We start from the raw sequence: 13,519 nt of genomic DNA on the forward strand, positions 1-13,519 counted from the left end.
AAATTTTGATTCACTCAAACACAAACTCAAAAATATTTTTATCTTAAACCATAACTTAAATATACACAACTAAATATAAACTCAAATTATAAGTTTAACTCAAGTTATAACTTAAATTTAACTCAAAAATTATATTCAAATTAACGTGCGTTTATTTTTAACTATCTCCCACTCCTCTTGCAAGCTTTCTCTTCTTCTCCTTCTTCCTCCTCTTCTCTCTCGCCTAACCTGTTACAGAACCTCACCTTCTAGAGATCGTCGTCGCCGGAGACACACGAGCCAGAAACGACAGATTTGGCCCAGGGGCTTGCTGGCTTGTCGGTGGCTGTCCGAGAGGGGGCAGTTGGCTCGTGAGACGACTTGGGTGGGTTCGAGGGCGAGGCGGCGCGGCTGAGGGCTCTCTGGGTGGGCGAGATCGCAGCCGGCAGTCCTCCGTCCCAGAAGAAGCAGTAGGCTGAGGCTCTCTTAAGCCGTTTCCTTCGCTCTCTTTCCTTGGAAAGCGCCGGCTTTTCTCTTCAAACGAATAAGCTTCTTCGTTCCCAACTCAGTTGCAGTGTCTAAATAGGTATGAAAAATTTCTTCTGAATTGAATAAGAAAATTGTATTAAATTTTGGTTTTGAATAAAAAATGGACTTTTTATTTAAAATGTCACATCTAATCTATTATTGTTTAAGCATTTCGGAAATGTGTGGGCATTGATTGAAGCTGAAAGAAACAAGAGTTGTATGATGAGATTTTTGGTAGAAATGGAACATAGAAAAGCTTAAGACAGTATGAAATGTATATTGTGCCTAAGCTATATAAGATAAGATAAATGTTGCGGGGTTAATTATGGGAACAATTGTATTTTAGTTCAGCTGTAGCTACTAGTTAACTTTCAGTTATGAGTTATGAGCTAAAACGCCTTTTCTGAGCATATATTATTATGGTCCATTTTTTGTCTTGAAAACCATTCAACATTTGAATCTTTTGTGCTTTTGGTGACCAGGATATTGGGATTAATGAAGCTTTTCAGCCGTCAGCAGAAGTTCCGTAGTTGCATGAATCCTTGAATTTTAATGAGAGGATGCTCCTGATGTCAGGACTAAAGTTGTTTAATCGACTTGGTCGGGTCACTCAGAAGAGCACCTCAACTGTTAATTCAGTTCTTAGATCATTTAGCCACCGCAATCCATCATCTGAAACTAAAATTGAGATTGAAAGAATTACTAGAATTATAAATGACCATCCTTTTCCTGATCAACCTCTCCAACCTACCCTTCTCCAACATATCCCGCTAGCTGTCCTTTCCAACACTTTTGTGGAGAATGTTCTTGGTCGCCTCTTTGCAGCCCATTCCAATGGCCTTAAAGCCCTTGAGTTCTTCGAATTTTCCCTCCGCCATTCACAGTTCAGTCCGAGTGCAGATGCCTTTGAGAAGACATTGCACATCCTTGTACGGATGCGTTATTTTGAAAAAGCTTGGGAGTTGATGGCAACAATTGGAAGAGAACACCCGTGTTGCCTTACGCTAAAGTCAATGAGCATCATGTTGTCAAAGATTGCAAAGTTCCAGTCTTATGAAGACACACTTGCAGCTTTTGAAAAGATGGAGAATGACGTTTTTGTTGGGAAAAAATTTGGTACAGATGAGTTTAATATTCTTCTTCGAGCTTTTTGCACACAGAGGCAGATGAAGGAAGCGCGCTCTGTGTTCCGAAAGATGTACTCCAGGTTTTCCCCTGACAAAAAGAGCATGAATATATTGCTCTCGGGTTTCAAGGAGTCGGGAGATATTACGGCTGCAGAATTGTTCTATCATGAGATGGTCGCTAGAGGTTTTAGGCCAAATGTTGTGACTTATAACATCAGAATTGATGCTTACTGTAAGGCAGGATGCCTTGGCGATGGTCTGAGACTTCTTGAAGAAATGGAACAGGCCAATTTCTCTCCGACTTTAGAAACAATCACTACTTTGATACATGGAGCTGGAATTGCTCGAAATCTAATCAAGGTGCAGCAATTATTTCAGGAGATCCCTTTCAGAAACTTACATCCTGATACTGGGGTTTATAATGCCTTGATGAGTTCGCTTATTAGATGTAAGGATTTGAAGTCTGCAGTTGCGTTAATGGATGAAATGGAGGAGAAACATATCGACCATGATTATATGACCTATCACATCATGTTCTCTGGAATGATTAAAAAAATGGACTTCGAGGGTGTATCTCACCTATTTGACAAAATGGTTCAAAACAATTTTGTTCCTAAAACACGAACTGTGGTTATGCTAATGAAGTTTTTTTGTGCAAATTCTCGTGTTGATTTGGGTTTGTATTTATGGGAGTATTTGATGGGGAAAGGATATTGTCCTCATGGTCATGCGTTGGAGCTTTTGTTGACGGGACTGTGCTCTAGAGGTTTCGTGAAAGAAGCTTTTGAGTGCTCAAAACAAGTGCTGGAGAGAGGGAGGCATTTGAGTGAAGCAGCATTTCGATTGATAGAGAGGCGTCTATTACAAGAAGGAGAGAAGGATCAGTTGAGGAAGCTTAATCAGATGATTGATAAATTACGTACCCATTTGCCTCCAATTACAGAGAAAATGCTATAAGTATCCTGGCTGCTCCGACAATGTAATGGCTCCATTTTTAAGCACGTAATTTTGATTTCATTCTAGTCACCGAAAAAAAGGTTTGATTTCATTGTATTTGAATTCATTTAAAATTTTGCAAGTGTATATAGGAAAATTAGAATACAAATTTGATTCTTTATTTTGTTGGGTCTGATTTTGATTAAATTAGGCATCGATGGAAGCATTAATTGAAATTTTACCTTTACCAAGTTCACTTATTGATGGGGATCATGTTAAAATAGGATTATTTGGGATTGATTTCCTCGATTGGGGAATTGATTTGGTTGATTGGGATTGATTTTCAAATAAACTGAGATCGATTTTTTATTCTGTTCTTATGCATTTAATTTAGTTTCCTATTTTTATTATGTAATTAGCCTATGAAGTGGCTTCTTTGTTAGAAGGGAATTCAGACTATTATGATACTCTACCCTACTTTCTCCTCTTCTCCCCTTTCTAAATCCTTAATTCCACTTCTATTTCCCACTCATTCTCTAAATTTCCCTCTCTTCTCTTCTCTATTCCCTTTCACTCCCTAATTCTGCACCACTGATGGTTAACTTTAAACTTAACTCTTGCAGGGATTTGATCTATATAGTTTCCTTGTAGTTAGGTATTGCTTTGTTGCTAATCTGGTGCTTTTGTTTGTGTTCTTTTGTCCCTAGCTACCTTGAAGCACTTGAGGAAATATGAAGAGATAGCGGGCTTTGGATTCTTCATCACCTACAATGATCCTTACGTTGTTAACAAAGTTATTGAAGGTGGCACCCGCCGCAATCCTTACAGAACAGGTATTTTTATCCGTCTTGCGTAGATTTTTTTGTAATTCTCCCCATATTTTTAATCTTTACTTTTAATTTAAAAAACTTCAGTTGTTGCGTCACTAAGGACCCGTTTAGTTCGCTGATTCGAGTTTTTAATTCGAGTTGAGATGTGATTTTATGTGAGAGCTTTTTACTGTAACAAAAAAGTTAGATGTGATTTGAGTTTAGAATTCGAGTTTTGCTACAGTAGAAAGCTCTCACAAACAATCACATTTAACTTTTTTACTACAGTAAAAAGCTCTCACATAAAATCACATCTCAACTCGAATTAGTGAACTAAACGGGCCCTAAAAATTCAGATCCGCTAACTGGAGAAGGCCTTACTCTCTCTTCTATCTCTCTCTAGAAAACCATTTATGAAAACTCACATATATTCCCAAATAACCATGAAAATTTTCGTCAAAAGAAATCGTGAAACCACATAAATCCCCAGAGACCCAAATAACCAGCCACCACAAAGTCAAACCCCATCACCTTCACTGGCCAATGTTACTGTTCTGCAACACTGGCCAATGTTACTGTTCTGCAATTTTCTTTTCAAATCCCTCACATAAATAGTATTCCTTAACATCGGGTCCTCAAGAAATCGTCTTTGCTAACGCACCAAAAAAACCGAATCTCAGGTCCTCAAGAAACTCCATGACTTGTTGTTTAGTTCATCAATCTCTCTCTCTCATTTTTTTAAATGAAATTCATCAATTTCTTTATTTCAACATTTTGTTTATTCTCTTTTTTTTTTTTCAAGAGCATGAGAGGGTTTTTTTTCCTCAGATGAGTAAGGTTCTTTTTTTCTTTTTTCTTTTTTTTTTTTTTGTGGCCGAGAAAGATGTGAGAGAAATAGAAAAGAAAAAAGGTTTTATTTGTTTATATGGCTGGTACTTAGACGACCTTATTCGAATGACCTCCTTACCATCGAACTTGCAATATGATTATTGATGCGCGTACATCATTGCATGCTCTTATCTTATTAGCATTTATGACAATGAAATCTTTACTTCTATTAGTAATTTATGTATTTATCATTAGCAAATTTGTAATTGGGGTGTGACTAATTAGACCTCTATTTGCAAAGTTTTCAAATTCAATTCAAAGGTATACAGCCCAATATACCAGTGATGCTGGACATATTTGCAAAGAAATTACAGTACGCAGTATAAATTGGTAAATGTAGCCTTAAATAATTTTAGGTGAACACTGAACAATGCTAGGGGACCAGTGGTTTCTAAAATTACACATTAATAGAAGGTGAGTATCTTATGAACCCATTAGGTAGAACTCATCCTTGCAAAACTGACTTATAAGGGGAGGAAGCTCAAAGGCTTATAAACCTATTGTTTTGTCTTATAAGCATTCAATGTGGGACTTTTGGTATCGAATAAGTGCCCGACCACACAGATAGGATTTATCTTCTATTAGTTGTGGTGTTAAGCATCATTAGTATCTCAAAGCATTTTTCATTTTCAGATTTAGCAGTTTGAGAATGAATACTGTTGCACTAGAATGCGTAGGTGTGGCAGTTGAACAGGACTTCTGTGTGGGAGAGAAGTGGGGCTAAGTGCATCACAATGCCATATGGCATCTCATGCACTGTTACATGTAATTGCATCGTAATTAAGATTTTTAAGTGTCATTTAGTTCATAAATTTGAATATAAATTTAAATTTTTGTAAGAGAGAACACTGTAGTAAAAATATTTAAATCACACATTAGTATTTTATTTCCTTAGACATGGCTATCTTACCGGTATCATTAAGGCTAACTGCTAAGTTGTTTTGTTGTAGGTTCGAAATAATGCATCAGTCACACCGCATGCTCCTACATTTCTTTGGTTGGTTAATTGGTGGAGGTGTTGTTAGTCAGGACGTCAAGTTATTCATTTATCTTTCTTTTGTCTTTTTTTTGTTGAAAGCCTTCTTTTGTGTCGTGTATTATTTCGAATATATGATGCATGAATAAAAACCTTCAGAAATAGTACTAGATTCCCTGACGCCTTTCTCACTCGGTTCTCCTTTTTATTTATTATTATTATTATTATTTTTTGGGTGAAAGAAGAGGACACTGTGTTACCTCCTTTGGAGATTGAGGACAGGTCACAACATATGCTTCGTTTTTTACCAAAAATAAGCTTTTGTTTCCCACACTTCACAGAGGAATCACATTACTGCCCAAATGTTTATTTTGCTATAGCTTTTGTCCCCTAAAGAATTAATATTGAATTTCTGTCCTGAGACTGCTTGGTCCAACAGCATCGGGGCAGGCAGGGGGGTGGTGGTGTTTCAAGAGAGATTGCGCATATATATACTTTACAACTTCTGACCCTTAGGATCTGTTTGGAAACGTTTTTAAAATGATTTTATCTTCAATATAAAAGTGAAAATGAGATTGTTTTGAGAATTATTTTGAGACTGATTTTAAAATTGTGTTTGGTTGTTTTTTAAGAGATTGTTTTGAGTATAATAAAAAAGTGAAATTATGTTTTGTTATAATTATTAATTAATATATTATAGCATTGTTGATAAGTATTAGAAAATGAAAACATAAAAGGAAAAATTTTCAATTGTTTTCTAAATCCTTCACAAAAATCATTCTTATTGTTTTTTATTTTCGTTTTCATTTTTAAAACATTTGTTAAATAAACACGATTTGCAGACCTGTTTTATTTTCGTGCCTCAAAAGATGTGTAAAAACGTTTTTAAAAACAAATAAAAATCAATATTAAACGCACCCTTAGGTTCTCATTTTAAGAATTTTGAACATCATGTCCTAAATTCTTAGGACTTGTTCTTTTGGATCAAAACTTAAAAAAAAAATTTTAACTCGATTACAATTTTATTCAAGTTCATGTTCTTTTGTAAAGTTTGAGTTTAAATGAGTTTGAACTTGAGTTTTGGGCTAAAATCTAGTTCAAGTTCTCCCTGCAGCTCAAGTTCTTAAACTCAAACTCAAGTTAATGAACAATATTTTATCTATTCTTAAAAATACCATAACTTTTTTGTTTTAATTCCGATTTAGATGATTTTTTTTCTATGCGTTCACAATAAAGAGACGAATAAAACCTCATCCATATACCCTATTAAAATTTTTTTTATCACCATTGAGTTTTTATTAAAATAATGTCTAAATACAAATTCAAGTTTTGACCCACCCAAACACAAACTCAAATAGAATCTCAATTCAAGCTATAATTCAAATATGTATATCCAAACACAAACTCAAGTTACAAGTTTAACTCAAGTTATAACTAAAATCACACTTAAGTCACCATAACTTAAAAATGCAACCGAACAAGCCCTCAAACTTTTAACACCCAAATTCTTAGGGGTTGTTCTTTTGCATTTTTGAGTTAGGGTGACTTGAGTGATGATCTTGAGTTGAGTTTGAGTTATAACTTGAGTTGAAGTTGTAACTTGAGTTTATGTTTGGATGTGCACATTTGAGCTATGATTTGAATTGAGAATCTTTTTGAGTTTGTGTTTGAGTGGGTCAACTTAAATTTGTATTTAAATAGTATTTTAATAAAAACTCAATGGTGATGAAAAATTTTAATAGGGTATATGGGTGGAGTTTTATTCGTCTTTTCGTTGTGAATGCATAGAAAAAAAATCATCTCAATCAGAATTAAAACGAAAAAGTTATAGCATTTTTAAGAATAGAAAAAATAATGTTCATTAACTTGAGTTCGAGTTTATGAACTCGAGTTGAAGGGAAAACTTGAACTCGAGTTTAAACTCGAGTTCAAACTCAAATTTTACAAAAGAACATGAACTTGAATAAAGTTATAACTCGAGTTCAAACTTTTTTTTTTGAATTTCGTTGCAAAAGAACAACTCCTTAATCTTTTGACATTGTTAGGCCCTATTTAATTTGTTGGCATCTTTAGTCTCAATCTTTATTTTTGTTGTGCTTTCTCGATATACCAGTCATGTAACGTACTTACACTCTTATTACAACGAGGTGCCACGTGAGTCTGATTAGGAACAATAATCTTATCTCTGTATTCCGGTAGGGACTATAAACTATTGCAGAGAATACTACAACGATGCCATTACACTATATTTTGAATATTAAATATACCATTAGGATACCATCCGACCACAATATCAGTATCCAATTAAGATTCTCGTCAGTATCCTAGCATAAAACCATTAGGAGCGGTAAGGACTGAATTACGGCGGAGCGATCCTATGGCGATGTCACGATGCCAGTATCTATTTAGATATTGGCCAGCTACCAAACAATAACTTTCGGTATCCACTTAATTATCGGTATCCGGCTTAGCAAGCAGCTATGAAAACATATGGGCGCCAAGCCTCCTTTTCTTCGTCAACTCTGACAACATATGGGCGTAGAAACTCAGTGAAGGCACATCAATCGGTGTTGCTAGGCGGCGTGCCAAATCGGTGTTGCAAGGCTTGAGCTCCTCCACGGATAGGCCTCATTTTCGTCGTCAACTCCGACAACCTCTATGAGGAGAAGCATGATGATGGAAGATTAATCGGCACTGCAAGGCTCGATGCATGAGAGAGATAGGAGGGGAAGAAGAAACGAAGAGAGAGAAAAGGAAAGTAACGAGAGATGAGGGGAAAAAAAAACCTACCAGATTAAAAAAAAAACCTAATTCATTTTAAGAGTATTTTAGGCCTCGTTCATTTTGCTGATTTGAGTTTAGAATTTGAATTTTACTATAGTAAAAAGCTCTTACAAACACTCACATCTAACTTTTTTGTTACAGTAAAAAGCTCTCATATAAAGTCACATCTTAACTTGAATTAAAAACTCGAATCAACAAACTAAACGAGCTCTTAAACTTTTTACTTTATTCGGCCTATTCGTGGTTACTTTTTTCAAACATCTTTTTTCCATGTTCGCTCTCACAAATTCCTTTTTTTTTCAAATTTTTTTCTTTTTTTTGTTTTTCAGTATTCTTTGATTTTTTTTCTCTTCACATATGTCTCTACCTAAACATTTTTTATCTGAACATATTTTTTATAAAACTAGCTCAAATTTATTTTTGTGTACCTAATAAATATTTTCAACATATATATAAAAAAACTCCTTTCTTTAAGGAAAACAATTCATTTTTCTTCAGAGCTCTTCTTTCTGTTTTTTAATGTCCACTTTGTTAAATTATCTTTACTGCATCTATTTTGACTTTGCTCAAGAGATTATTTTTGTTGCTTTCCCCTTTTTTATTCTTATCACTTTTTCCTACTACATTTTCTTTTCTTCTTCTTTTTTTAATATGATCCTCATAAATACTTTTTCTCTAATTGTCATGGTAAAATGATTCTTTCTCATATATGTCCTTACCTAATTTTTTTTAATGAAATAATCTCAAATACATTTTTCTTTGTATTACGCAATTAATAATTTTCAATGTATATATAAAAAAAAATCCTTTTGAACGAATTCCCTCCATTCCCCCCTTTTTTCCTTGCTTTTCATTTTCTGTTTTAGTTTTTTGCCCTCCTTTTCTATTTACATTCTTTGGTCCATTTTTTTCTTCCTCATTTGAAATTATTTTCGTTGTGGGCATTTTTTCCTGTCATGCAACTTTTTCAAAAAATCTTTTATATGTGTCTCATATATAATTTATTGTCTAAGTCTTTCCTTTATAATTATAAATATGTTATCCACTAATTTTTTTTTTCTAAACTCAACTCTAGGAGTAATAAAAAAATACAATTACATTTTAAAAGAAATCTAAGATTTTCATATCTAAAATTGCAAAAATTGCACGCGCGGGGCGCGTGCTAATAATTAGTAAAGGCTAAATATCTCATTAGTGAAGATCCCCATTTTGCGTTTTAGAGAAAATATTTCTATACTCCTATTTTTCTTGTAACTTTTTCATCTTCTTTTTACTCTGTTTACAATTCCTCAAATGTGACATTAAAAAATACAACAAGAACGTTTTAGCTAGTAATTAGAAATTTACAGTTTTAAACATCGGTCTTTAGATTTTAGATAAATATATTTTATTTTTTATTCTCAATAAATTTATCAAACTGAGTGTGCACGTGTGCGCGTGCTTATGGATAGTATAATATAATACGACATATTATGTTAATTGTAATTATAATATTAATTACATAATATAATTCATGAATATATAATAATTATCGGAATTCTCTTCCAAAGAGCACCTTGAAAAATGCCGGATGAGTCAGAACGAAATTTAAGTCCGTTCGATCAAATATCAATGACAACCTAGGTGAACAATTATTTCATTAGAAATATGAGGTATATGATTTTATTAATAAATAAAAAATGGTAGGTATTTAAAGGAAAAAAATGGGAATGTTAGAAGCTTTATCTTTAGGGGTTGTTGTAGGTGCGCTACCTCGTTCAACTATTCGATTTGAGTTTTTAATTTCAGTTTGCTATAAATAAAATACTCTTATAAAAAAGTTATATCTAACTTTTTTTTACTACAGTAAAAAACTATCACAAAAAGTTACATCTCAACTTGAATTAAAAACTCGAATCGGAGAATTGAATAAAGACACTTCTAATAGTGATTATCTAAAAGGATGTTTAATTAATATCAACGGTTTTAATTGACACAGTGCATTGACAAAAAAAAAAAAAAAAGACATGCGCACATAGAACGGTGTTTGCTCAAAAGAGCAAATCAGGCGGGAGGGAAAAAAATGAGCAATGAAAAATCAGTTTTTTTTTTTAATTTGCATAAAGAAAAGGAAAAAAAAAAGGATTTGTTTTCTAAAGAATATTGATTTAGGTTGAGGTTTCCAACGAATTTTTTTTAATCCATAACAATATTCTTTAAAAACCCAAATGGCAAAAATAATCTCAGCTTCTCATTGCTGTCAATTTTTTTTTTTTTTCCTGTGGAAATTTCGGTATGCATTTTACTTTCTTGTCATTGGAGCTGCAATATGGCTGTCCTCATGGGGCTGGTGAGTTAGTTTCTGAACGCTCTTTTTTTTTTTTTTTTTAAGTGAGAATTATATGGTAGGTCATGATTTTATATAAATTTATTATTTATATTATTTTAAATAATTAAATATTATTGTGCTATTTTATTTTTTTATTAATTTAATAAAAATTATTTATTTTTGAGTAAAATGACATAAACAATATTTTTTTACCATCTTAAATATTTATTTTTTCTTTTTTTAATAATTTTATTTTCAAGGTTTCAAACTAAGAGGTGTTTTTGGATTGAGCAAGAGATATCTTGTTGAATGTGAGATAGAAACAATCGATGACTCGACAATGTTACATACAACTTCTATTCATGTTATTGATTGATTCATGGGTTCAAATCAAATGAATTAAAGCTAATTTTTTGTGAGAAAAATTATTGTAACAGAATCGTTTGAACCGAAATTTGAATCCATCTACCAAACATGCAGATAGACATTCAAATGCTTTACATCTAAAATCATATTTGTTACCAGGTCGCTTTAATTATTGCTTTTATGATTTGAATTGTTTTTATGAATTTCCAATTACATGTGAATTGATTTTCTGCCCTGCAACTGATTATAATATAGTGAAAATTTTAAAAATACCATCAATAGATTGACACAATTTTATTTATAGCATTATTGTTAAATTTATATTATGTCACTTATTTACTGCAAATTGTCTTTTTATATCTTATAGGATATTTTTCATAATTTGTATGTTATCTTTTTTAACCTACAGAGTATCTTTTCATATCCATTTTTTATAATGACATTAACATTTTATGTAATGACAAATAATAGAATTAAAAAAAAAATTATGGTTAAAACTTAAAATTTTCTCTATAATATCTTCCTCGACCTGATACCATCCCTACAATAGGAACAAGTGTCTTACAAAGCCCCAAAATAACAATCTATCCACTCCCATAAAACTATTTATTTGGTTGGTGGATTCGTGTCATGGTTCGTGTCATGGTTCAGATTATGGTTCGTGACTCGCTATAATATTTTCTCTCACAAAAAACACACGTAAATTGAGAATGAATCTAAATTCATCAACCAAACGTCTGCTAAGTTTTTTATGGGCACCTTTTCTTTTTCTTTCTTTTTTTTTTAAAAAACTTTCCTCCCCTTTTCCCTCTTTTCTTTCCTTTTTACCTTATCTTTTTCTATTTTTATATTTTTTGCCTTATTATACATTTTTTTTCTCAAATTTACCCTCATAAATATTCTTTTTCCTTTTGATAACCTATTTAAATATTTCTTCTCATAAATATCTCTGTTTAATAATCTCCTGATAAAATGTTTTGAAAGTTTTTTTTTTTTTACTTTCTTTTGTTTTTTTGTCTTCCTTTTTTTTAATTGTTAATATTATTTTCTTATTATACATTCTTTCTTTCTTTTTTTACGATATTTTATAAATAATAATGAAAAACATACTCATTAGAGTCTCATTTGGTGAAATAAAAAAAAGAGCATATAATGATTAATATTACAGATATCAACTTAAATTTAAATTTTTATGTATTTATTAATGTGACATGCTAAAAGATGAGTTGCCACGTGACACTGATAGCATGGAAAAGCTCATTGAGAGCACTATTCAAAGAGTCATTCTCCTTTAATAATTGGTAATAGATAATAAATAATAGATTTCTACACCACATAAAAACTTCCACCTAAGTAAATCAATAATTATATAGGCATGTACTATATAATTATATATTTATCATATTATTATTTACAATACTACAACTATATTATATTTTATAATATTACTATATTATTTATTATTGTATTATATTCTAATTACATAATATATTACGTAATTACATATGATATATTATAATATATAAAAATATTTAAGGGTGTTTAACGTCAAAACTCCTGACATTTCTTTCCCATTTCAACTAAAACGGCAACGTTTTGGTTGGAATTGGAATGCCACTCCTTTTTCTCTTTTTTTCGTTCAAGTCCTTTTGATTTTTTACCCTAAACTTTATTTTTTATTTGTTTTTTGTCTTTTTTTTTTCCTTTTTGTCTTGAAATTTTGTTTTTTTACTCTAAAACTTATTTATTTATTTATTTTGACCATTTTTTATTTTTTAACTAAAACTTTATTTTTTTTTGTTTGGGATCTTTTTGCTTTAAAACTTATTTATTTCTTCATTTCACTCCTTTTTTTGACTTTTTTTTTATTTTTGTCTTAAAATTTCATTTTTTTTTTCCATTTTAATAGCTTTTACCCTAAAACTATTTATTTCTCATTTTGATCCTTTTTTAACCTTTTTTTTTATTTTTTTCCTAAAATTTTATTTTTTTCGTTTTGATTTCTTTTCCTCTAAAACTTTTATATTTGTTCATTAAATCTAAAACTCAGTATGTCAGATTAGTGTAGTCCCTGTCCCATGCAAGATCTTGTGCCCTCATCCTACGTGGTCATGCGAACACAGTGGTTCTTTTTGTTCTTGATTTTATTTAGTTTTAAAATTGTTTTCTTAACAAATTTTAAATATTAATGGTTAAAATGATGTTTATATAGTAGTTATTGGGGTTGCTTTTGGTATTTTAGAAACTTTTACCTTGTAAAGGGTCATTTTTTTTACACTTTTTTTCACACTTTTGAGAAATGTAGGAGATAATTTTTGGATAATCTTACTTAAATATAAGAAATGTTTATTTTTTGATGATATAATACCTAAAACACTCTTCATGTTTTGTAAAAATATTAATTACATCCTTCTTACTATAAAAACACAATCAAAACACTCTCTGAAGCAACTCATGACATGTTTACTTATCAGGAGTGGGGAATAAGAATCGTGAATCGGAATCAACTCCATGTCTACTTGCCAATTTTTATCTTGAAATGAGAGTGAAAATGTGTGGGTCTCACAGCAATTTAGGGTTGAGGAAAGAGATTGACACTGCTAATCCTAACAATAAATATTAATTACGATTTTACCCTTAATTCTACTAATAAATTTGTGAATAGAAAAGTAAAAAGTAAAAAATTGAAAAATGCCCTAATTTACGTTCACGCCTCTCATATATCCTTGCTCACTTCCTCTGATATTTTTTTTATTTTTTTTATTTTTTACTAGTGCCATGGACAAATTTATATCAATAAAAATAGTTAAATGAAATT

General features: G+C 31.5%; 1 protein-coding gene across 2 annotated transcripts; it reads left to right on the forward strand.

The window, feature by feature from the left end:
* The first annotated feature begins 205 nt into the window (after window positions 1-205).
* On the forward strand, window positions 206-5,423 carry LOC21405521 (pentatricopeptide repeat-containing protein At3g61360). Of its 2 annotated transcripts, none has more exons than XM_024176535.1 (4): window positions 206-565; window positions 990-2,671; window positions 3,278-3,403; window positions 5,218-5,423. In XM_024176535.1, exon 2 carries the CDS (start codon window positions 1,068-1,070, stop codon window positions 2,589-2,591), a length of 1,524 nt encoding a protein of 507 aa, XP_024032303.1. In that variant the 5' UTR covers window positions 206-565; window positions 990-1,067; the 3' UTR covers window positions 2,592-2,671; window positions 3,278-3,403; window positions 5,218-5,423. The 2 variants fall into 2 exon arrangements, with proteins under 2 accessions (XP_024032303.1, XP_024032304.1); XM_024176536.1 differs by having other exon boundaries at window positions 990-2,613.
* Window positions 5,424-13,519: the final 8,096 nt, after the last annotated feature.

This window comes from Morus notabilis, unplaced genomic scaffold, assembly GCF_000414095.1.
Source record: "Morus notabilis unplaced genomic scaffold, ASM41409v2 Scaffold552, whole genome shotgun sequence".
Classification (NCBI taxonomy): domain Eukaryota; kingdom Viridiplantae; phylum Streptophyta; class Magnoliopsida; order Rosales; family Moraceae; genus Morus; species Morus notabilis.